Genomic DNA, 24,275 nt, shown 5'->3' on the forward strand with positions numbered 1-24,275 from the left:
GAAATACCCACTCACCTTTAAATGAACCTCACTAAAGCTGAACTATGCCATAAGTGTAACCACAACCATTTCCTTTCTGCTGTCCTCTCCCCTCCTCGACCTCCTCGTTCTCCCTCTCCTCAGGTTGCCAGGCTGTGGGGTATGCAAAAGAACCGTCCAGCCATGAACTACGACAAGCTCAGTCGCTCTCTGCGCTATTACTACGAGAAGGGAATCATGCAGAAGGTACAAAACACGTCCTTTTTATATTACTATTAATATTGTCCTTATGTTTCAGGTATTATAATCTTCTAAATTTTGCCATCAATGTCCACAAAACCTTATGTTTGCTCAAGTTATATCATGGTTCACTTTATAGTATCACTTTCTAACATGGCACGCTTTGTAAAAGGTTTACAAGTTGTAACTAATGGTTTTAGAAAAAGTTAATAGGTCAGTTACATTTAAGGAAACAATAAGGAAACCTACCCTCATCCTCCTGTATGACACTTTCAATCCTCATGGGTTTCTTACCTTTTACTAGGCCATCAGGTCTGCAGTTATAAATGTTAGAAAGTCATGCATAAAAGGTTTTTACAACAGCCAATCAAGTGTGCAGTTGTAAACAAGCCACGAATAAATGGACTGTGATCCAGATGCTTTGCGCAACTTTTCCAGAAAGTAAGTGGTTGACTGGTTCGTTGGAGGGGTCGTGGATTTAAGTGCAAGCCAAGAAGACAAATGCAAATTTAGTTGGAGGAGGATAAACACCAGTTAAGAGACATTTTCCACAAACTGGCAACCCAAAAGTTGTCCTTATCCTTAACCATTAAAAAGCCAATAATTACAATTTATAATCACTTTATAAAGTAGAAAGCATAGTATAAAATCATATAAGTGGACCTGTTCTAGTTATCCTACTATGAAGACATATGGAAGGCAAAAATATGGAAGGAAACTTAAGCAAACTTAAGGTTTGAGCAACAGAAAAGGTTAAAATACTATAATATTAAAAGAAAAGGACAAACTTTAAATGATGAATTCCCTGAGTTTAGAGTTACTTATTAGAAAAGGGTAATACATTTACTCAATCTCTTAGGCATCAAGCATCAACCTTAGTCTCATTTCATAATTTCACATCAGCTGAGGTTTAGAAGATACACATTAATGTGTACATTTGTAGAAAGAAGTAAGTTTTAAAGAGTTGCAGTGGCCATATTTGCATATTTGTGTAATGGCGTACAGTATATGAGTCAAATTAAATGTTTATTAATCTCACTAAAATCACCATCAATCACAGCTGAGTGGCTTTTGTCAGACGATAACTGGGTCACTGCACTTTTGTGACGCAGATCTGATCCTCTACTGGATATCTAAATATAGACAGACAGTAAGATTTGTGTTACACACCTATGCAACTCAAACAGGCAACTGAAAAGTCTGCTTACCTGGAAAAAAAAAAAAAAAAGAGCTTAGTTTTTTTTTGTTTTTTTTTTTACATGCATTCCTATATGACTCAAGCCCTCCCCTCTCTCTCCAGGTGGCAGGGGAGCGCTATGTTTACAAGTTTGTTTGTGAGCCCGAGGCCCTCATCTCCCTGGCCTTCCCCGACAATCAGCGGCCCAGCCTGAAGGCCGAGTTTGAGCGCTACGTCAACGAGGAGGACACAGTGCCCCTGTCCCACCTGGACGAGGGAGTGCCCTACACCACGGAACAAGCCCCCCAAAACATGGGCCCCCAGCCCTACTCCAAAGGCTACATGTACTAAAGCCAGCCCCCGACTCTCTCTCCTTTCTCCCCGCCTTCAGAAATCTTCCTGTTGTACCTACCCATCATCATACACACCCCGAAACCCCATGCACCTCTTGCACATGCCCACCCCATCCACTTGTATATAAGGCTATGGTGTTTTTGTTTTAAATTAATCTCATTAGGGATTTTTTTTTTTGTTTTGTTTTGTTTTTAAGAGCTGCATTCCTCTCACATCTGAGGCCTATTCAATCCATAAACATGACTGTGGTTGAAGAGATTGCTTAATAAATACCCATAATAATACCCAAACTGAAGTCCGGACTATTCTTTTCTGTGTTTTTGTTGTGAGCCACATGTGGGTACTTTCACCTTTTTACAAGCGAGGAGGATTATGGTGGGCAAAACCTGTTTTTATAAATATGTGATTTAACTGCTCAGGCTGTTTAAATTTACCATTTTAAGACACATGCTGATTCACTTTCTACCCGAGGGATGAGAAGATTGACACCACTCTCATCTTTGTGTGGTAAATACTAAACTAGCAATCGGTTAGCTTAGCTTACCATAAAGACCGTAAACAGGGGTAAACAGCTAGCCTCACTAACACTCACCGGCTACTAGCAGTATCGTCATATTACCACACAGACAGGAAAATGGCATAAATTCTCTCATTTAACTCTAAAAGAAAGCAGATGAGCAAGTTTCACAACATTTGCAACTATTACTTTAACCAAAACAGCAGTTGGTCTTAACACCTAGCGCACGCATCAAATAAATATTTCATATTTGCCAATATTCATGCAAACAAGACGGTGAAGAGTTAAAACGCAGCAGCAGATAAGATTGCATCCCGTGTTTATCCGAAATGATGAAAAACTAACGTCAATGATTGAAAATTTTAAAACATTTCTAAATTATTTAAACATAAAACATTTCATAGAAAATACAATATAAGAAATGTTAACCAGTTCAGGTGTTAATACCTAACAATGGTAATGACATAGCTAACATGGCTAATTTAAGTATTACTGAAGTGAATAAAGAAAGTTAAATATTAAAACATTCCTATTCCATAAGACAGTTTATTAAGGTTTGGTCGAAGTTTTAGCTTTGGCAACGCAAAATCAAAAACATGAAACCAAAGTGTCTTTTTCAGCCGTTATCTGATTCCGTTTGTTCTACACAGTATGTCCACCTGGTATAAGCCTGAAGCATCCTCAGCGTCGTCTAAAGGCGCGGGAGATCCTCCATGCGTTGGGCTCCTCGTAGCGGCTGTAGAGAGGCTCCAGTTTCTGCATCCTCTTCTGCCGGCTGAGGCGCGTGGGGTCACCAACTCTGAAGAAAGCCGGGGCGAACTCCACCAGCCAGCGAGGGTCGATGGTAGTCACCTCCCGCATGTACTCCTTGGTGGTCAACACCAGCTCATGGTACACAAGCCTGGAGAAAGAACAACAAGGACAGAAATACAGTTAATAATGATTAGGGCTGCAACTAATGATTAGTTTCAATAATAAATGACTAATACAGCTGAAATGATTAGTCGTTTAATAAATTTGTCCATAGATGGTAAATTAATCGGAAACTATTTTAATAAACCAATAATTTCAGTCAGTTCAGATAACTGATTAGTTATAAATAAAATATCACCATATCATTAAATCGCTAATGAAAACCATCATTAGTTTTATCTATATTCATGGATTATTTTTTCAGATCTATTGATTAATCAGAAAACAGTAAAATATAAAAGCACAAAGATATTCTAACTACAGTTGCAAAAAACAAAGAAAAACAGTAAATGCTAAAGAGTGACAAGCTGGTTAATTTCCTTTTGATTAACTAATCATTTCAGCAATAATGATGATTATACAAGACATCCACACAAATTAATCACTCAAGCTGCAGGAAGACACAACCAGAACAGCTCTAAGTAAGACCTAAGCAATGTTTTTTGGGATATGGATTAAAATCTTGTCAACAATGAGGACTCACCACTCCGGCTGGCGGTTGAACAGAGTGCTGGAGGGGTGGAGGTACACCACCTGCTGGTCAATCAGGGTACGGTACCCGTCCTGAGGGTGCTTCCTGGCTGCGTTCCTGAAGTAACCGCTGCAAATAGCTTTCTGGACCCGCATCGTACTTTTCCCACAAGACACCACGTCCAGCTTGTGTCTAAGAAATATTTAGTCTCATTTAATATTCGTATACCTGTAGTTTTTCATAAGACATTGTGTACAGATTATATAGTTTGATTGAGGTTAATTACTGAGTAATTGTTTACCTCAAACTTGACATATATTAAAAGTACATTGCTGCATATCTTTATACATCAATTACCATTTCCACATTTTATAAAGTAAAACATGGTCTCTGTTTAAATTATATCAGTGTTACTCAGTGGAATTCAATACCATGCTCTATTTAGTACAAGAAATACACAGGGGGAAATCTAATGGTTAAAGCACGGTTAAATTTCATATGCAGACTACCTGTCCATGATGCTCAGCATCTGCTTGCGGATGTCCTGAGCTCTCTTTAATGAGCGAGCCTGAATGAAGTTCTCAAAACACCAGGGGTTGGAGAACTTGTTGTTCTTCCAGGAGTTGTAGACAGCCAACAGTGTAAGGTGGTCTCCCTCCGGCTGGAAAAACTTTGTCTTCCTCTGGTCAGCCTGGGCCTGTTTGTCCTGCAAATAGAAGGATTGAATTTTGTTTTTCTGTTTTTTGAGGAAACAGAGTCTGATATGTCTGTTATTTCACAGAGGTGTTGTTTCTTTTAATCATGCCCCCCCCAAAAAAAAATATTGTTAATTGTCATGAAGGAAGTATTTGTATGTGTTATAGAAATAATTCTGATCTGAATGAGACTGAAGTCAAATCAGGTGTTAGCTGCATACCTTTGGTCTATAAAAGATGTTCTGAACAGACAACATGGAGACGATGGTGAGCATCTCCTCGCTGCAGCCCAGATGGACGGACATGATCAACATCTTACACAGCATGGGCTCCAGAGGGAACTCAGCCATCTGAACCACAGAGACAGGTGGGAAAACACAATTTTGAAGGTAATATAAAACATGTTAAGTGTGGGGACCTCATACACAAACAGGTAAACCTGACACTGACAACAACTAGTGATCAGTACAATAAGTTAACTTCATTGACAAGGAGCAAAGGACAAAATGGACAAATCTACTCTCTAGATGATTCAAGCTCTACTTTAAGACCACACACTGACTCTACCAATACAATAAATATAGCTGTCACCAATATAATAAATGCAATTATTCCTATTCTTCTCACCCTTCTACCCAGCCGTGTGAGTAATCCTTCATCATCCAGAGCTCCCAGAGTGTACAGCTGCTCCATGGCTATGATCAGAGTCTCCATGGGAGGAGCATCCATGAAGTCGAACGCCAGAAGGTCATTAATACCCATGGCCTAGGGAGGTGAGTAGAGCACAGGAGGAAAGGAGAAATCAAATTAAAAATTCTTATGACGGATTTCCAGGAGAGGCAAAGCAGCCCACTTCTAAAAAACTAGAACTAATAAAAAAAAAAAAAAAAAAAAAAAAAAAAAAAAAAAAAAGATAGCCACTGATTTGTGGAGGACTGTACCTTCAGAGACAGCACAGTGCTGGCCAAGTTGGTTCTCTGGATCTCAGGCACATTGGTCGTCAGCATCTCATCTCTGTAGGCTCTCTCAGTGTAGAGCCTGTAACACTTCCCCGGGCCTGTTCTGCCGGCTCGACCTGACCTCTGCTTGGCCTGGGCCTGAAAAGAAACCAGGAGGTAATTAAAGGACTAATGAGGAAAGAGATGTCAATCTAACATATCACTAACCAATGATGCTTTTTCATTTTGTCAGCTTAGAATAAAAACCTCTGGGATTGTGTTAAAATGAATGACCTGTGATATGGGAGTCACCACAAGCTGGTCAATGCCGGTCTTGGAATTATACACGATCTGCTTAACAAAACCAGGATCCACCACGTAGTAGATTCCATCAATAGTCAGAGACGTCTCAGCAATGTTTGTGGCAATGATGACCTAGTTGTGAGCAAAAGAAACAAAAGTTTTCATTTTTATATGGTGGCTGCATGTAATACCTATTTGCTCTGTTCTGGACTTCACTAAAAGGCAATTTTGTCATCTCAAGTTGACTATATTTGAATTCTAATAAAGAAAGATAGTGTTATAATGAGTGACAGTCTCACTTATCATACTATATTCATTAGAGAATTGCAATTTTAGAACTTGAATAAAACTGGAACTGCTTTTAACCAGTAAAACTAGTCCTAATTTTATCCTGCATATTACCTTTCTGCTGCCTGGAGGCGCTGGATCAAAGATCCTGGTCTGCATCTCACTGGGCAGGGCAGAATAAACTGGCAGAATAATCAGCTCAGGAACATCAGGCCCCAGTGACTTCATTCGCTCATACAGGATCTCACAGGCCGTGTCGATCTCTTCCTGTCCAGTCAGAAACACCAGGACGTCACCTGAGAAAAAGACAGGGAGAAAAAAGGATTTTATTTTAACATAAAAGCTGATGCAAATTCATTTTTCCCAATAGAGATACTACTAGGTTTCTTATATACAAAACAACACAAGTATAGAATATCTTAAAACATGACTGTTGTCACCGGGACAACAGTGACCTTAAATTCAAGATGGCTTAGACAATCCTATTTCAGAAACCATACCTGGGGGCTCTGTTAAATGGATCTGCATGACAGTGATGAGTCCGGCATCCAGGTAGTCCGTCTCAGGCTCTTTGGTATAGAGGATCTCCACTGGGAAGGTTCTTCCCGGGATGGTGAATATGGGAGCTTCAAAGAAATACTGGGAGAATTTGACAGCATCCAGTGTAGCAGAGGACACGATCAGCTTCATGTCTTTGCGCTTCTGTATCGTCTACAAGAGACAGAGAAAGTTATTACACGTGAAAACGCTTTGTTGGTATGGAATTAGGTCAGTGAATATTCTTAAAAAATTTCATATGGTTTGTAGAATGTGGAATACCTTCTTGAGGAGGCCGAACAGCACGTCAGTGTGGATTGTTCTCTCGTGGGCCTCATCTAGCATAATGAGGGAATACTGGCTCATGTCCGGGTCCACCAGACACTCTCTCTGCAGCATACCATGGGTCATGTACTTGATTACTGTCTCCGTACTGGTGCAGTCCTCAAAACGAATGGTGTAACCCACCTAAAATGAAGGTAAAAAAATATGTGAGGTAATCTGAATGACATCTTAAAAAATTGCAACTAGTTTGAAATTGATAAATGCTACAAATGAGAGGAACAGCTCTCTCTAAGGTCACTGACCTCTTGGCCTAGACGACATCCATACTCCTCAGAGACTCTCTTGGCCACTGACATGGCAGCCACACGACGGGGCTGCGTACAGCCAATCTTTCCCCGGGAGGTGTAGCCTGCCTCTGCCAGGTACTGAGTGATCTGTGTGGTCTTACCTGACCCGGTTTCTCCGACTACAATCAAGATCTGATTATCATGAACAGCCTGTCAGGAGAGAGAATGAATCAGTAAGTAAAGTGGGTTCAGGTGGAGTTCAGCACCTTCTGTCTCATTCGGTTTCCCAATCATTTCATCACTTAAATAAAGTAATGCTCTGAATGTGATCTCACCACTGCTCATACCTGAGTGAGCTGTTCCTTAAGCTTGAAAATAGGCAGACTCTCTCTCTGCTGCAGGATGGAGAGCTCTGTCTTCTTGCCATACGATACCTGGTTCCCTCCTAAGGCGTATCTCTTCCACTCTGGAAGATCGATAGGCATAGCGCCGATGCCTCTCATGTTGGCAGCGATCTGCCTTCCTTCATCTATAAGAAGAGCAACAGCAAGTCGTGAGATGTTCAGTTCCGGCAAGATTCATCCCAACCTCCTACAATCTACCATTTTGTTTAATTAAGATGAACTGCGACGATAATGAACTTCCCAACTAGATCTTTTTATATTAAACTATGAGTCAGAGGTAGTGACCAGCCGGAAGGAACTTGTAAAGCCTCTGATATCTCCTCAGGCAATGGAAGACAGAGACGCAGTGCAGTGTGTCTGTGTGTGCCAGAATAAATTCATAGTGAAGCTAGATAACCATCTCCAGCCATGACATGGTCACAGTGAAACAGTGTAAGAGGCCTGGCACAGGACAGATGAATTTTATTTCCCAAATTTCACTAACACAACATGGATTGTTTTTGTTTCGTAATTAGTTTCTGATTGAAGCTTTAAGATTTAAATTTAAGGGTTGCACACATTTAAATCTACAGCCTCATTTAAAAAGTATTTGCTGAATCATGTGAAATGTGTAGTCTAGGTTCTTACAATCAGGCATTGGGTCTATCCAGTTCTTGTTGAGACCAGTAGGGATGCAGTCCATCTCTGCTGCGCGAGCCGCCTGCTTCAGCTCCCGCCTCTCCTTAGCCAGTGCGCTCTGCATCATGGCCGCCTGGGAAAGGGAGCCGTCTGGATTCTAATGGACAAAATCAGAACAATTGTTGGTATGAACGTAGAGAAACTACAGGAAACATTTTGTCAAACTGCAACAGTGTTTACAGCACAAGCTTATAGATACCAATGTACTCCCGGGGTACAGTCTGCTTAATGTAAAATAAATAAGGATGAATAAGTACAAGGCAACAAAAGTAATCTGTGCTTTTACTAATAGATCTGCAGAGTGACTGAGACTTAAAGCTGTAGTTTCTTTCTTTCTTTTTTTTTTTACAGCTTTTTTTCCATCTCAAAATTCGGGTGTTTTTTATTGGTTGGATAGTTAACTATTTTAAGTTTAAAGATGAAAATAACATCGCATGAGTATGAATATCCACTGGAGGTGGCTGTAGCACAATTCATTCTATTTTAACACTTGGTATTAGTTGGTGTTTAATGCAAAACCTCAAAACAAACTCGTAAAAAAAAACCAAAAAACATCCACCTGTAACGTTTTACGCCTCCTGGTGCCAAAACTGTGGCAGCTGTTAATTTTTTTTCTTTGCATATAGAAGGTAACAGTAAACTGTTAGAATCAGTAGGTCTTTTTTCATATACAGTGGATAAGGCAGGTTAGTACAGCAGAACTGATAATCTGATACTAACCAAAGTTCCACGACATATTATTGAAAGAAATATTCAGAGGATCTGCACAGGTTTACCCACACAACAAATAACTCTGGAGTCTGGATACGTACCTTCACTATTTTAACTGGGCTCATATTCAAGGTCCATTTAGTCTGTCCCCTCAGGAATGGTGGTTCATCATCAACCAGATCAATCTCTATGTCTTCATCTGTGGAGGGAACCGTCATATTTATACACAGAACAACTTTCACTTTGCAAAAACTTGTGAAAAAGAGTTTTACCTTCATCATCATCTATTTTGGGAAGAATTCCCGTCTCCTCGTCAAATTCTGGGAACTCTTCTTTAGGAAGAACATTGGCTGCAATCATCTGAATGAGAGAGATCATTTTTTAAACATTTGCCAAACAATGAAGATACCACCATTAAGCCAGTATTGTGAATGTATTTGGTGAATACCTGATTAATTTCCCACTTCTCAAGGTCAGTTATCTTTGTGAGCCGTTTGTGTTCTGTTGGGTTTTCCTCTATTTCCAGCATGCTGACTTCGTTGGGGCGGTCAGGGTTCCTCATGTTTTCATCTACAACTTCAACACCTGGGTTTCTTCTTCGGTTGGGGTTCATGTCCTCCCCTGTCTCCTGGTCTACATCCTAGCCACAAGGACCACAATGCATCAGAGTCGTTTTTGCAAATCAATGTCTGCATTTGTTTAATGTAATTTTTGTTTAAGAGATGAGAAATATTTCAGAATAATGGATGAATTATACTGACTAACTACACTGACCAGCACTTCTTCTACAATGGTAAAACATAAATGATGAAGTTGTCTTACCTTCATACTGAGGCTGGCTTTGGTTCCAGTGAATGACAGCACTTTGACCTTCACCTTTTGGCCTTTGGTGACCACATCAGCCACATTCGCTATACGTCCTTCTTTGCGCAACTCTGAGATATGCACCAGACCCTCCCAGCGTTTTCTGCAGCGAATGACAGTTGCACACTACAGTTTAGGATCAGGATGAAAACACCAAAAGACACTGGAAACATCTATCCATCTATCTTACTGACCTGAGGCCCTCGAGCTGCACAAAGCAACCAAACTGCATAATGCTGCTGATTTTGCCATTGTAGATGTCACCCACAACAGGCTCGTCTGGCGGAGGCCGATCCACAGGTCTATCACGCTCACGCCAGCGGTCCCCATCCTCCTCCTTGTTGTTGTTGTCGTTGTTACCTCTGTTCGGGCTTGGTGGACGGTCACTCCAGCGAGACACTCGTTTCCTTCTCCGCTTGTGGTTTGTTTCTCCATCGCGATCTCTTGATTTGGAGCGAGAGCGACTTCGCTTACATCCGCTTTCTCTGTCTGCATCTCGACCTCTGTCACATTGTGAATTTCTGTCTGACCTGAGATGAAAAGAGAAAGAGAGTCCAGTTTTTATTCCAAAGAGAATCAATTCAATTTAAAAATATTTTTACATTGGTCTCTTGTTTTGTCAGTTAGAGACACCTTTTTCCAAATGGCAGGAATCCACGTATAAATTACCTGTTATCAGAGCTTGCCCCACAAACACTTGGCATAAGCATCTCCAGCTCCTTCATGGCTGCTGCTGCAATCTGCTCATCGTCTTTATCTGTGTGTGGCGGGGGAATCTGGAAGGAAAGTAATAATTAGAGACAACAGCTTCATAGCTCCATAAATACTACAAACTGCAATACTTCTGAAATACATACATGTATTTGGTAATGCTGATTTTCCTACTAAACAAGTAGAACACACAGAGGTTTAAATGAATATGAAAGAAGTGAGTCTTACGATCCACACAGGGTCATCTGGTTTACACAAAGCAGGGTATTTCACTTTCAGCTTGTCCTTCTCACTCTTTGGGTTCGCCTCTGGCTGAAGTGCTGATAGAGAAGAAATTATATATCAGTGGGCTAATAGCTGCAAAACCTAGGCTAAAAATGAACATAAAGCGTATTAAAAATATTTGTACCTTTACTTGTAGATGGTGAGGAGCGCATAGTATGAATAAGTCTGAGTAAATTACCAATAAGGGTATCCTGAAACAAAAAAAGTGGATTTAGTGATACAACACCGATCCATACATACATGAAAAATGAAGCTGTTATATACTTACTGTAAATTCTGCTCCATTTTGTAATAGCACAGCTTTAAATTCCTCAATTGTTGGGTGTTTTTCGGCGAGGTTGATGATAAATTCAGCTGCAAAACAGCAACTAGTGTTAAGCTACACATGCTAACCTTGTCGGTTGACATTATCATGCCTGTTTCTAACTGAGCAATGCAAAGTTAGCTAGCACACTAGATGAGAAAACAATGCTGTCATGTATCGTAACGTTACCCAAATCTTTTTCGCTTATTCCCAGATGATTCTCCAGCTCTGTGCACACCTTTGACACCAAAGATAGATATTCGAGACGTTTTATTTCGTCTAAAGCAGCCATTTTTCTGCTTTGTTTTGGGAAGAACAGGAAATTTCTACTTCTCCTCCTTTAGTTTGTGCTCCAGCGACATGTTTCAGTGCTGTTGCCCCCTACCGGTCAACAGGCAGATAACATTACATAGAGTCTACACATTGAAACCTTGTAGAACGTTCACACACAATTTTGAGCTATTTATACTTCATTGTACTTGAGTATTTCCATGTAAAGCCACATTTTATTTTCTACACCACTACATTTCAGATGGATATAGAAAATCACTTTGCAAACTAAGTTTTACATAGAAAAACATTCAACATTCATATTGCTATAGAGGAAACTACCCAACAGTACAGGTGAAACTCAAAAAATTAGAATATCGTGCAAAGGTTCGTTTATTCCAGAAATTAGATTTACAAGGTGAAACTAATGTATGACATAGGTTCATAACATGCAACTCAAGATATTTCAAGCCTTCATTTGATATAATTTTGATGATTATGGCTTACAACTTATGAAAACCTCAAATTGAAAATCTCAAAAAATTAGAATATCACATACAATTAATAGAAAGGGGATTTTAAACAGAGAAATATTGGCCCTCTGAAAGGTTTAATCTTGCATATGTACTTAATACTTGGTTTGGGCCCCTTTTGCATGAATTACTGCCTCAATGCGGCGTGGCATGGATGCTATCAGCCTGTGGCACTGCTCAAGTGTTATGGAAGACCAGGATGCTTTGATAGCGGCCTTCAGCTCTGCTGCATTGTTCGGTCTCATGTCTCTCATCTTTCTCTTGGCATAGCCCCATAAATTCTCTATGGGGTTCAGGTCTGGCGAGTTTGCTGGCCAATCAAGCACCGTTATCTGATGGTTATTTAACCAGGTTTTGGTGCTTTTGGCAGTGTGGGCAGGTGCCATATCCTGTTGGAAAATGAAGTCAGTATCTCCATAAAGCTTGTCTGCTGAAGGAACCATGAAGTGTTCTAAAATCTCCTGATAGACAGCTGCGTTGACTCTGGACTCAATAAAGCACAGTGGACCAACACCAGCAGATGACGAGAGCAAAATTTGCTCTCATCGGAAAAGAGGACTTTGGACCACTGAGCAACAGACCAGTTCTTTTTGTCTTTAGCCCAGGTAAGACGCTTCTGACGTTTGTTGTTCAGGAGCGGCTTGATAAGAGGAATACGACATTTGAAGCCCATTTGCAGGATCCGTCTGTGTGTGGTGGCTCTTGATGTACTAACTCTAGCCTCGGTCCACTCCTTGTGAAGTTCCCCCACACTTTTGAATGGCCTTTTCCTGACAATCCTCTCCAGACTCCGGTCATCCCTGCGGCTTGTGCACCTTTTTCTTCCACACTTTTCCCTTCCAGCTAACTTTCTATTAATGTGCTTTGATACAGCACTTTGAGAAAATCCAACTTCTTTTGCAATTACCTTTTGAGGCTTTCCCTCCTTGTGGAGGGTGTCAATGATGGTTTCCTGCACAACTGTCAGGTCAGCAGTCTTCCCCATGATTGTGAATTCTACTGAACCAGACTGAGAGACCATTTAAAGACTCAGGAACCCTTCACAGGTGTTTTGGATTAATTAGCTGATGAGCATGTGACACTTTGAGCCTATAGTATTGAACCTTTTCCAAATATTCTAATTTTCTGAGATTTGGAATTTGGGGTTTTCAAAAACTGTAAGCCATGATCATCAAGATTATAACAAATAAAGCCTTGACATATCTCACTTTGCATGTACTGAGTTTATCTCACATGTTAGTTTCACATTTGAAGTTGAATTGCTGACTTGAATGAACTTTTGCACAATATTCTAATTTTTTGAGTTTCACCTGTATATAAAGTAAATAAAGTTTACTTTATATACTGTTGGGTATTCGACAAAATTGGCTCCACCTCGCACAGCTACATTAAAATTCTGCTTACACTCAGTTTTCTACACTACAACTTTTAGTTTTGACCATGCAGGTGCATTTTGATGAGAATACTTTAAATAAATATTTTAAATAATGTTTTTGATTTGACTTCATCAAGTCCAGTACTTGGGTATTTACTTAAACAGACTCATGGTCAACTTCCTGATTCAGACATGTTTTTTGTTTTTTTTCACTTTTGTATGTAAAAAAAACAAACAAAAAAAACATTTCTTTAACACAATTTCACAACAAACAGACTTTGAAAAATTTAGTATTTAATGCAGACAAATTTTCACAGTTTCACTGGTAAGTATAGCAAAGAACAGTCTCAGATACACAGACAAGTGATTGAAAGTTGTCCCACTTATAGTACAAAATCTATCAAACATAAAAGTTCCATCCTTATGGTCTGACCCCAAAGTATTAACTAGTGAGAGGAAGGCCCCAATATGATTCAATAGGTCCTGATTTCTGCATAACGTGCTATTAAAATGTGCAGTGCCAATACCAAGAAATAATCCAACTGTTTTGCAGCATCTTCTCACAGAAGATGAACTTTCAATTTTCCTTTTCCCTCTGGTTTAGAGCTATAAAAAGTACATATTTTTGCTTTTTCTAAAATAATGACACTAAAATTCCCACCGAAACCCAGGCAGACAGGTTCATTCAGGAACTACTGGGGGAATATGTACAAAGTGTACAAATTTAACAGATGGAGTGAATACTCTGCTTGAAGTTGAGCTGTGATGACTCACTTCAAATCAGCAGGATCTGATCACATGCCCAGTGCTGGAACAGGACGATGCACCGGTCTTTAGCATCTGTAACCTCAAACATGTCAACGGCGTCTGAAGGCGCGGGAGATTCTCCATGCGTTGGGCTCCTCGTAACGGTTGTACAGAGGTTCAAGACGTTGCTGTTTCTTCTGCTTGCTGAGGCGCGTGGGGTCAGACACTTTGAAGAAGGCTGGAGAAAACTCCACCAGCCAGCGAGGGTCGATAGTGGTCACCTCTCGCATATATTCCTTGGTAGTTAGCACCAACTCATGGTACACAACCCTGTGGAGATGAATGGCAGGAAGTTAGATGACCATTTTTAATGTCTCAATTGCTTATTATACAATTTATATCTTATCAAACTGATAAAAGTTTGAAATGAGGTGCTGTCGTACCACTCAGGCTGACGGTTGAACAGAGCACTGGAGGGGTGAATGTATACAACTTGCTGGTCTATAAGGGTCCTGTAGCCCTCTTGAGGATCCTTTTTGGCTGCATTCCTGAAGAAACCACTGCAAATGGCTTTCTGGACTCGCACTGTGGCTTTTCCACAAGATACCACATCTAGTTTATGTCTGAAGAGAAGAGGGAGCACGTTGGATATTCATGAGAAATCTACAAGATTTTAATGAAATTCCCCATTCTCTTGATATCACGACTCCATCATACCTGTCCATGATACCCAACATCTGCTTGCGGATGTCCTGGGCTCTGCGCAGGGAGCGAGCCTGGATGAAGTTCTCGTAACACCAGGGGTTGGAGAACTTGTTGTTCTTCCAGGAATTGTAGACAGCCAGCAAGGTCAGGTGATCGCCCTCAGGTTGGTGGAACTTGGCCTTCTTCTGGTCAGCCAAGGCCTGCTTGTCCTGGAAAAAAAAAAAAAAAAAAAGAGTACAAGATGAGAATGAATGAACAAAAGTTTTAAATAATTAAAGTGCTGCATGATCTGATGTTTCCATTGGAAAAAATTGAGATGAAATGTTGTTGGACAAATTGTCTCCAAAGGACCAATAAACTCTTTAGTAGAACTAAAACAGCAATAAAAACACACTGAACAGTCTGCTCTGTGTCTGCCAGTGCGTAAAACCTGCAAAACTTTAGGCACAAAATTTCCAACTTAAGGATGATTCATTAAGACACAGTTCTGGTCTGAACTCTGTTTTCTTAAATGTGTGTTTGGGTTATAGTGAATTCATTTTCAGACAAGTTGTTTATAGAAGCAAATTATTCAAAGTAATAAAAGTAATTTTGAGTGCGTACGTCCTTAGTAGAATAAAACAAATACAGGCTGAATTCTCTATAATGAATTTTATTTAATATAAACTTTACAGTTTGTACTTTCCACATTGACAAGGAGCAAATTTAAAGACAAAATAGAAAGCTGCCCACTCAGAATAAAACATTTTTATCCAGTCATTTGTTTGTATTGGGCATACCTTAGGCCTGTAGAAGACATTCTGCACAGACAGCATTGACACGATGGTGAGCATCTCCTCGCTGCAGCCCAGATGGACAGACATGATCAACATCTTACACAGCATGGGCTCCAGAGGGAACTCCGCCATCTACAGGACGGATTCACAGAAGATGAAAGATGAATATTTTTGGAGTGATACCAGAGGACAAGAGACAAGTGAAGACCAGAGAAGAGATCCACATAATGATGTACTCAGACTTATAATTAGTTTATTCAAACTATAAATTGCATAGATGTGACCTGATACAGATTCAACCGATTTATATTTGCTCCTAAGAGAAAGCACCTAGTATAAACACTCCTTACCCTTCTACCCAGCCGTGTGAGTAATCCTTCATCGTCTAGAGCGCCGAGAGTGTAGAGCTGCTCCATGGCTGTGATCAGAGTCTCCATGGGAGGAGCATCCATGAAGTCAAAGGACAGGAGGTCATTGATGCCCATGGCCTGGTGGAGTAAACAAATACATTAAGAAAAGAGATACCAATGTACTTTGTTAATGGTTTCAATTCAAACCAAAATGTCAAGGTTTAAATAAACTTTAATTTCTTTTTGTTATTTTTTTTTTTTTACTATTCTATTCTTTTTTACTGCATGCAGTACTTCTTAAGGCCAAATAAAATCATCAGGACCGGCCATAATCTTTAAAACTATGATTACTTTGAAAAATAATGAGTTTGGGGAAAATTCAGTAAGATGCTTAAATTAAGTGTGACTACATGTTTCAGTTAATGTGACATTTAGTGATGCTATCTGAGTAATAAAGTGGCACTAAAGTAGAAACATAAAATTAGCATACATTTTGAACTCCTATTACAGTGGTGCCACTAAATGCCTGTATACACACACTGACCTGTGACTTCATTTAAATGCACTTCATGTCTCATGTAGAATCCTGAACATCACAGGTTCAATTATGGGACAGAAGGAGATATTATGTGTCTTTAACAGTTCCCGCTTGAGTCGTCATAAAAGCTCCTCTGTGACCTCCGAATACATAATTTCTCCTTTCTTTTAATATCTAATCTACATTTATAGGAGACGATCAAGTTCAGTGCGGGATAATAAGCCCAGCACGTTGGCTGCAGAGTGAAACTCTACCTTCAGAGACAGCACAGTGCTGGCCAAGTTGGTTCTCTGGATCTCAGGCACATTGGTCGTCAGCATCTCATCTCTGTAGGCTCTCTCAGTGTAGAGCCTGTAACATTTCCCTGGGCCTGTTCTGCCGGCTCGACCTGCCCTCTGCTTGGCCTGGGCCTAATATTGGAAAGAGAAAACAAATTCTATTTAACCAGACATTTTCAAATACTTTTCAATAAGCCATTTAATTGCTTTCATTGTTTCAGACCAATATCAGGACAGATTTTAGTATAAACATCTGAAGAAAATAAATGTTTGCAATATTATGTACACATCTTGAAAATTGTACCTGTGAGATGGGAGTCACCACGAGTTGGTCAATACCAGTCTTAGAGTTGTAGACTTTCTGCTTGACAAAGCCTGGGTCTACCACATAGTAAATTCCATCGATCGTCAAAGATGTCTCTGCGATGTTTGTGGCAATGACCACCTACAGAGAATAAAGGGGGAAATAAAGATTATTCCACATTTAATCTAAAAGTTAAACCAATATACATAAAGTTAGATTTTTTTTTATACCAACATCACTGCCTATCAAACTCCGCCTGGGTTTACTCGTTACATTGTTTTAGAGCTGGCACTGAAGGTAAGTAGAGTGGCTTTTGTAAGAAGTAAGACCACAATGACATAACATCCAGAACTAGCATGCTTCAGATACAGACCATACATGAATTTACTTTGGTAGTTTTGATATAAGAACATAACAGACATATTTCCTATGTTTTATTAAATGTAGGCACCTTTCTGCTGCCTGGAGGTGCTGGATCAAAGATCCTGGTCTGCATCTCACTGGGCAGGGCAGAATAAACTGGCAGAATAATCAGCTCAGGAACATCAGGCCCCAGTGACTTCATTCGCTCATACAGGATCTCACAGGCCGTGTCGATCTCTTCCTGTCCAGTCAGAAACACCAGGATGTCACCTGGACAGAGATGAGGGAGAGAGAGAATGTTGATATGGACTGATGTAAGGGTGTAATGGTGAAAGGAACATCTGTGTGTTTTCAAGGTTTTAAAATCATACCCGGAGGTTCAGTCAGATGGATCTGCATGACAGTGATGAGACTGGCATCCAGGTAGTCTGTCTCAGGCTCTTTGGTGTAAAGAACCTCCACTGGATATGTTCTGCCTGGGATGGTGAAGATGGGCGCTTCATAGAAATACTGAGAGAACTTCACAGCGTCCAGTGTAGCTGAAGTTACAATCAGCTTCATGTCGGTGCGTTTTTGTACAGTCTGAAAAACAAACACAATACTCAGCATCTCTTTAAATTCTCCCTCTCCACTGTGACAGAAAATGAATTCATGAGCCTGTGCTCATCTAGCTCACCTTCTTGAGCAGACCAAAGAGAACATCAGTGTGGATTGTCCTCTCGTGAGCTTCATCCAACATGATGATGGCGTACTGACCCAATTCGGAGTCTATCAAACACTCTCTCAGCAGCATACCATCTGTCATGTATTTGATTACTGTCTCGGGGCTAGTGCAGTCCTCAAAACGGATGGTGTAACCCACCTGGAACAACAACAACAAAGAGATTAACCACAGATGCATTTTGGAATGGGTGCCTGAGGTCTCTGGAGATTCTTAAAACAGCATGTTGTTTTGATTCAACAACACATACAGAGAAAGAAAACAAAAATAAGTTGAGATTTAAAAACTACCATTATTAATAAATGACAAGATATAAGGCTGGTAGATCACTCACCTCTTGTCCTAGACAACAACCATACTCCTCAGAGACTCTCTTGGCCACCGACATGGCAGCCACACGACGGGGCTGCGTACAGCCAATCTTCCCCCGTGTGGTGTAGCCTGCCTCTGCCAGGTACTGAGTGATCTGTGTGGTCTTACCAGACCCTGTCTCTCCAATCACAATCAGGATCTGGTTGTCATGAACAGCCTGTGACAGATTAACAAGAAGACAGCAAAAGTTACAAACTGGCCTCACCACCTTTTGCCCTTTTATTTTTTTTCAAAAATAAACTTAACATGAGTAACAAAAAAAAAACACACCAACAGAACAACAACACTGCAAACAATACCACCACCTGCTTCACAGCATCTGCATTGTTCTGTTGCCACATTGCTGCAGGACTTGTTTGATATCATACTTCATCAGCACCAGAGAACACAAATTCAAAACGTGAACTAAGGCTGAAATCTGGTCATTTACATTTGGCAGCTGTTTTCATTAGATGTGTAAATGTACTTAAGCATCAACATCTGCTTGTTAAAGGATAATCACATTTTCAGTGGAGCCAAATCAGAAGCACTTATAATGTCCCGTGTGAAGCATCTAAATAAATGTCTGAAAACGTCTCTCTTTGATGAACCTGAATGAGCTGCTCCTTCAGTTTGTAGATGGGCAGACTCTCCCTCTGCTCCAGGATGGAGAGCTGGGTCTTCTTTCCATAAGAGGCCTTGTTGCCCCCAAAGGCATGTTTCTTCCACTCTGGGATATCGTTGGGCATCATGCCAATGCCTCTCATGTTGGCTGCAATCTGTCTACCATCAGCTGTAAAAAGGGGATTAGAAAAGAGCTTAAGAATGAAGAGGAAACTTCACTTACTACATCTCACTAATAATGCCCACCCCTGGAAACAGTTTGACCACCTGGGGCCATGGAGGGCATACAGGAACACTGAACCATGGCAAAGCTACTCCATCCGGCCAGATCGAGGGCTGCAGGAAGCCAGATAAACATCTCCAGTACTGGCAAGCCTAAGGGGTACTGTCTCCTATCATGGAGGAAGTTTCATGCCCGACTCAGACTTGGCTGCAGTTTTTATGAAGGAGGCTTCATACATAGATTGCATTTTGAAATTAATTCTGATATCTAAAGCTCAAGTGCCAAAAGCAAAGATAAAACTCAAAATATATTAAATAAACTCTGGAGACAGAGATAAGATAATAATATGCTCATTTCAAGCTAGCAGATGTTTTTAGGGATATAAACTGATTTGATGAATCATACTTCAGCTTCAACATCTGTGACTTAGACATGACTTAATATGCACATCTAATGGATTTCTTACCATCTGGCAGCGGGTCAACCCAGTGTTTATTCAGTCCCATGGGGATGGAGTCCATCTCTGCCTCACGTGCAGCTTGCTTCAGCTCTCGTCTTTCCTTAGCCAGAGCACTCTGCATCATGGCCGCCTGGGACAGAGAACCATCTGGATTCTATGGACAGTAGAGGAAAGACATAGGGGTCACTTTGCGACTGCATTTTAATAGGCTATAAATGTTTTTTATGTTGATGTATGTTGGTGCTGCGTCCAAGTCAACTGAACAAAAATGAACTGTTCTTTTCTAATATTCACTCTGCTGACCATTTCCATCTTCCCCAAGTTATACAGTAGACACGGATTAATCAGACAAAATTTGAAACGGAACTGATCAATTTGTTCAGCAGGAAAGAGCATATGATTATATATATATATATATATATATATATATATATATATATATATATATGTTGAGGTATAATGTACCTTGACAATCTTGACAGGGCTCATGTCCATGCTTTGTTTGGTGTGTCCCCTCAGGAATGGAGGTTCCTCTTCAACCAGCTCAATTTCCAAGTCTTCATCTGAATTAGAATAAACACAGCCGATCACAAAGCAGCTCATTCATATTTCACATCATGTAAAAGAAAAATCAAATTTATCAAATATTTCAGATCAAATCAAAGTGCAGACAATCATGTGTTGCAACAATAAGAATATCAGTTTTGTGAGTTCTACTAAGGAAACACACATTTTCGGTTACTGAAGTGGTTGTGTGATGGGAGGATACAAAGATCTCTTACCCTCTTCATCGTCAACTTTAGGAAGGATCCCTGTCTCGTCGTCAAAATCAGGGAACTCTTCTTTGGACAGCACATTGGCAGCAATCATCTGTGAGGAGAAAATCAGGATTAATATAGTCATATGATAAAAATAAACTTTTCCTCAAAGCTTTAAGCAGCTTCTGATGCTTTGAACTGTGTGAAGGAATCCATACTGTATACGCCCACCTGTTTGATCTCCCACTTCTCTGGGTCAGAGATTTTAGTGAGCCTCTTGCGCTCCAGGGTGTCGTCCTGCTCCAGCTCAGGGGCGTGGCCAAGGTTCAAGTTGCTTGGTCTGTCGGGATTCCTCATGGAGATCTCCTCCCCTCCGTCTGGGCCCACGTTCCTTCTCCTATTGGGGTTCAGGTCTTCTCCTGTCTCCTGGTCCACATCCTGGCAGGGAAAGGAGGGAGAACTTAAAAATCGGACATATTCACAATGGGAAGAATATCAGACTAATATAAATTGCTGAATGTTGTCTTACCTTCATACTGAGGCTGGTCTTGGAGCCAGTGAATGAGAGCACCTTGACTTTAACTCTTTGGCCTTTGCTGACAACATCAGCCACGTTGGCCACACGGCCTTCTCTACGCAGCTCTGAGATGTGGACCAAACCCTCCCAACGTTTCCTACACAAGGAAAACAACACGGTTGACTTTACTACGAGATTAACAGACTGAAAAATACAGTTCCGGCCTAATAACTGAAGATCCATGTACACACCCTAAATCATAGAAGTGCATATGCAACCTGACTGCAGACCTTAACACTTGCATCCAGTGTAGTAACCAGTAGTCTAAGCTGCCACCCTGAAGTTAAGTTACAGTTCTGTTAATGGCCCTTTGGTCACTCAGTACTGACCTTAAACCCTCCAGCTGAACAAAGCATCCAAACTGCATGATGCTGGTGACTTTGCCATTATAGATGTCTCCGACGGAAGGCTCCTCTGGTGGAGGGCGGTCCACATGTTTGTCCTTCCAACGGTCAGAGTCTCTGTCTTGGTCTTTTCTGGGGCTCGGTGAACGCTCAGTCCAGCGAGATGATTTGTCTCTTCTTTTGCCGCGATCTCTGTCTTTATCTCTGTGTCGATCGCGGTCTCTGGAGCGAGACCTGGATCTGGAACGTGATCGAGAACGATGTCTTCTCTTCCTGTCTCTGTCTCTGTCCCTGTCCCGATCGCGATCCCTCTCCCTGTCTCTGTGTCTGTCTCTTTCTCTGCTTCTGCTGCGACTTCGGCTGTGGCGTCTGCTCTTCTCCGACCTGAAAGAATACGTGGGAAAAGTACAGTCACATTCAATAACAATACAATAATAATAACACTATGCCCTATATATAACATGTAAAACTTCTTTTTCAAGAAAGGAAGTAAAAATATGACCTGTGTCCTCAGTCATCTTACCTGCTCTTGCTGCTTTTTGTGTCTGTCCCACTGACACTGGGCATAAACATCTCCAGCTCTTTCATGGCATCAGCTGCGACTTTCACATCATCCTCATCTAGTAGCCTCTGAGGGAATTAGCCATACATTAGCAAAACAGTAGCTTTTAGCTTTCACTAGTTAACATCTTGGTTTGGTTTTATCATCATATTAATTTTTAAATATTCACATCATCGAATATACTGCCAACTCGGAGGCAAACACTGGATGTGGTAGAATAGTTGTCACATTTTTAACTTCAAGAACACAAACAGCAAGGTGCAGACTAGTGTGAGCTCCAGTGCAAGTCCATCAAAAGCGTAGCGTCAACAGTGCAACGGGGGTCCATCAGCAAATTATTGGTGTTCAAAGTCCACACATGAATATATAGCACCACAAATATGCCACAAAGGGAACACAATGTCTCTTTTTTAGATGTAACTCTGTGTTTTAGGTGTAAATAATAACACTCTCTCAACATTATTAGTAATGGTGACATTACAAGTTAGACAGATGCCACCTACAATTAATGTGTTTATGCTACATACCTTTGGTGCTGGATCATTGGCTCTACAAAGTGCAGGAAACATCTCCTTCAACCTATCCTTTTCTGTCTTCGGCTTGACCAAAGCCTCAGAGGCTGAAGATGAGATGGATATTCATTATTGGACTTTTGATGATGAAGCAACACCACATAGCATTACACAAACAAAGGACAGATAAGTAGCAATTATGTGGTAGAAGTAGAGACATTAAACAAGTTGATATTACACTGGTTCTTGGGAAGAACATCTCTCAGTTTAAAAGATGTCTATGCATCCTAAAACCCTCACTTTCACCATTGTTGACAATAAATATAGCTATAGCAGAGAAAGTGAACGGTTACTTCTGTGAGTTAAGGACTATTATTTGGAGGACAACCATTAAGTTCAATTACTTAATGGTAACAATAGCTTACCTTTACTTGTTGATGCCTTGGATGGTGGTCGCATTGTCTGAATGAGCCTGAGCAAATTACTGATGAGCGAATCCTACAATAATTACAGCAGATCAGAAGAAAAGCAAAGGGATTAGTTAACCTGTTGAGGTAGCTAACTGTCATATCACGTCTGCTGATGTAGCTTATAATGTTGAACTTACTGTGAATTCGGCTCCATTTTGGAGCAGAAGACCTTTGAATCCGTCAAAGGTCGGTTGTTTTTCCGCGAGACTGATGACAAATTCAGCTGCGAACGAATGAAAGAGTAACTCAACAGTGGACTGCGGTTAAACGTTAGACTGCAGTTAGAAGTTAGAAAATAAGACGAAACAACAATACTGACAATGGTGAGGTGTTGTCACATGCAAACGAATGTACTTAACGTTACAGAAATAAGCTTACAAAGAACTTAAACTACTGGGAAAACATGACACTTTACAATGATAACAAATAAAAATCTGTGGCTAGCCAGCTAATAACAGCTAGTTAGCAGCTAGTTAGCCGAGATTTCTCGTTAAGGGCGGCTGTTCTTAGACACAAAATACACACCTAAATCCTTGTCACTTATTCCCAGATGGTTGTCGAGTTCTGTGCAGACCTTTGACACCAAAGACAAATATTCAAGCTGCGATAGCTCGTCAACTCCACCATCTGCCATTCTCCACGAGTCTTGTTTTTGTTCAGAGAGCTAAACGACGGTAGACATATTGAATACGGGCAACTTCCGCTTCCGTCTTTAACGGAAACACGTGGCAACAGGGTTTCCTGTTTTGCCCCTGCTTGCCGCACGATGGTGCTACAATTCTTAATGATACATTTACACCAGTCACCGCTGTTGATTTCGCCACATGTGAAGTGTTTACTGTGAAACTTCGATTTGTCACCTGGGTCTAGGTGGCAGACTATAAAAATCTGCGTGGTATGAAAGTGATCCATCAAACCAAAAGCATCTCTGAGGGAGGCACTCCACAGGCTTAGATAAATAGATAGAGCTTTACTGTCATTGTTCAGGACAACAAAATTACTGAACCCAGTGCACACGTAACAAAACTGGGCTTTTGCTCCAGTTATTTGACACTGGGGGTACATATAGTGCATATAAAAAGTGTGCAAAAGTACTGGGGGTATGTGTGTTGCGACTTGGCTCGCTCCAGTTATTGCTCACTGGGGGTGAGGAGACAGGAGTACAAGCTGGAAAAGAAATTGTTTTTCATCCGGAAAGTCCGAGCTGCAGAGAGCTTACGGATTGTTTACTGTGTGAGTGTTGATAGTTAGTCACAACAACTGCCCTAGCGTTAGTGCTGAAACCTCACTGGGTAATTAACAGAGGTCTTGACTGGTGAAAGAAACACAACGAACCAGACAACAGAAACACAAAAATCAATATATAAATTAGCCTACAGGAAATGACAAGCGCAGCTGCTAGGGAGAGAGGAGAGGGGAAATTAAATATATAT

The 24,275-nt window shown here is 40.7% G+C and overlaps 3 protein-coding genes across 4 annotated transcripts in view; 1 reads left to right on the plus strand and 2 right to left on the minus strand.

Moving 5' to 3' along the window:
- Window positions 1-2,034, plus strand: part of etv4 (ETS variant transcription factor 4) — a 31,915-nt gene extending 29,881 nt beyond the window's left edge. For both annotated transcript variants that reach the window (XM_056366537.1, XM_056366538.1), the window contains exons 11-12: window positions 124-225; window positions 1,520-2,034. In XM_056366537.1, the coding sequence (XP_056222512.1) occupies window positions 124-225; window positions 1,520-1,747 (330 nt within the window). In that variant the 3' untranslated portion in view covers window positions 1,748-2,034. The remainder of the gene's footprint in view (window positions 1-123; window positions 226-1,519) is intronic.
- A 405-nt stretch (window positions 2,035-2,439) lies between these two features.
- LOC130162740 (ATP-dependent RNA helicase DHX8-like) lies at window positions 2,440-11,322 on the minus strand. The gene is made up of 23 exons (XM_056366536.1): window positions 11,191-11,322; window positions 10,966-11,051; window positions 10,822-10,888; window positions 10,641-10,732; window positions 10,371-10,477; window positions 9,896-10,231; window positions 9,660-9,804; window positions 9,286-9,477; window positions 9,110-9,197; window positions 8,939-9,036; window positions 8,076-8,223; window positions 7,392-7,573; window positions 7,060-7,254; window positions 6,755-6,940; window positions 6,436-6,646; window positions 6,050-6,231; window positions 5,639-5,779; window positions 5,348-5,503; window positions 5,034-5,171; window positions 4,628-4,756; window positions 4,221-4,417; window positions 3,724-3,903; window positions 2,440-3,168 (listed from the first exon to the last, which is right to left on the minus strand). The coding sequence occupies exons 1-23, from the start codon at window positions 11,291-11,293 to the stop codon at window positions 2,949-2,951; spliced, it is 3,579 nt and encodes a 1,192-aa protein (XP_056222511.1). The 5' UTR covers window positions 11,294-11,322; the 3' UTR covers window positions 2,440-2,948.
- A 2,134-nt stretch (window positions 11,323-13,456) lies between these two features.
- Window positions 13,457-23,537, minus strand: LOC130162739 (ATP-dependent RNA helicase DHX8). The gene is made up of 23 exons (XM_056366535.1): window positions 23,368-23,537; window positions 22,980-23,065; window positions 22,798-22,870; window positions 22,388-22,479; window positions 21,822-21,928; window positions 21,284-21,682; window positions 20,907-21,051; window positions 20,609-20,815; window positions 20,402-20,489; window positions 20,085-20,182; window positions 19,626-19,773; window positions 18,924-19,105; window positions 18,296-18,490; window positions 17,917-18,102; window positions 17,612-17,822; window positions 17,329-17,510; window positions 16,878-17,018; window positions 16,550-16,705; window positions 15,758-15,895; window positions 15,411-15,539; window positions 14,644-14,840; window positions 14,370-14,549; window positions 13,457-14,256 (listed from the first exon to the last, which is right to left on the minus strand). The coding sequence occupies exons 1-23, from the start codon at window positions 23,474-23,476 to the stop codon at window positions 14,037-14,039; spliced, it is 3,669 nt and encodes a 1,222-aa protein (XP_056222510.1). The 5' UTR covers window positions 23,477-23,537; the 3' UTR covers window positions 13,457-14,036.
- Window positions 23,538-24,275: the final 738 nt, after the last annotated feature.

The sequence above is a fragment of the Seriola aureovittata genome, chromosome 21 (assembly GCF_021018895.1).
Source record: "Seriola aureovittata isolate HTS-2021-v1 ecotype China chromosome 21, ASM2101889v1, whole genome shotgun sequence".
Taxonomy (NCBI): Eukaryota; Metazoa; Chordata; class Actinopteri; order Carangiformes; family Carangidae; genus Seriola; species Seriola aureovittata.

Bases quoted from the DNA above. Each gene is read 5' to 3' on its own strand.
- LOC130162740 (XM_056366536.1), bottom strand. From the start codon at position 11,293: ATGGCTGCTTTAGACGAAATAAAACGTCTCGAATATCTATCTTTGGTG. The intron at 10,889-10,965 runs GTAAGTATATAA...TTTTTGTTTCAG, and splicing joins AAAATGGAGCAGAATTTACA to GATACCCTTATTGGTAATTT. The intron at 9,037-9,109 runs GTAAAACTCTTT...TTCCCTCCACAG, and splicing joins CAAAATAGATGATGATGAAG to ATGAAGACATAGAGATTGAT.
- LOC130162739 (XM_056366535.1), bottom strand. From the start codon at position 23,476: ATGGCAGATGGTGGAGTTGACGAGCTATCGCAGCTTGAATATTTGTCT. The intron at 19,106-19,625 runs GTAAGAAATCCA...CCCTTTTTACAG, and splicing joins GGTTGACCCGCTGCCAGATG to CTGATGGTAGACAGATTGCA. The intron at 18,103-18,295 runs GTGAGTGATCTA...TTGTTGTTCCAG, and splicing joins GTTGTTGTCTAGGACAAGAG to GTGGGTTACACCATCCGTTT.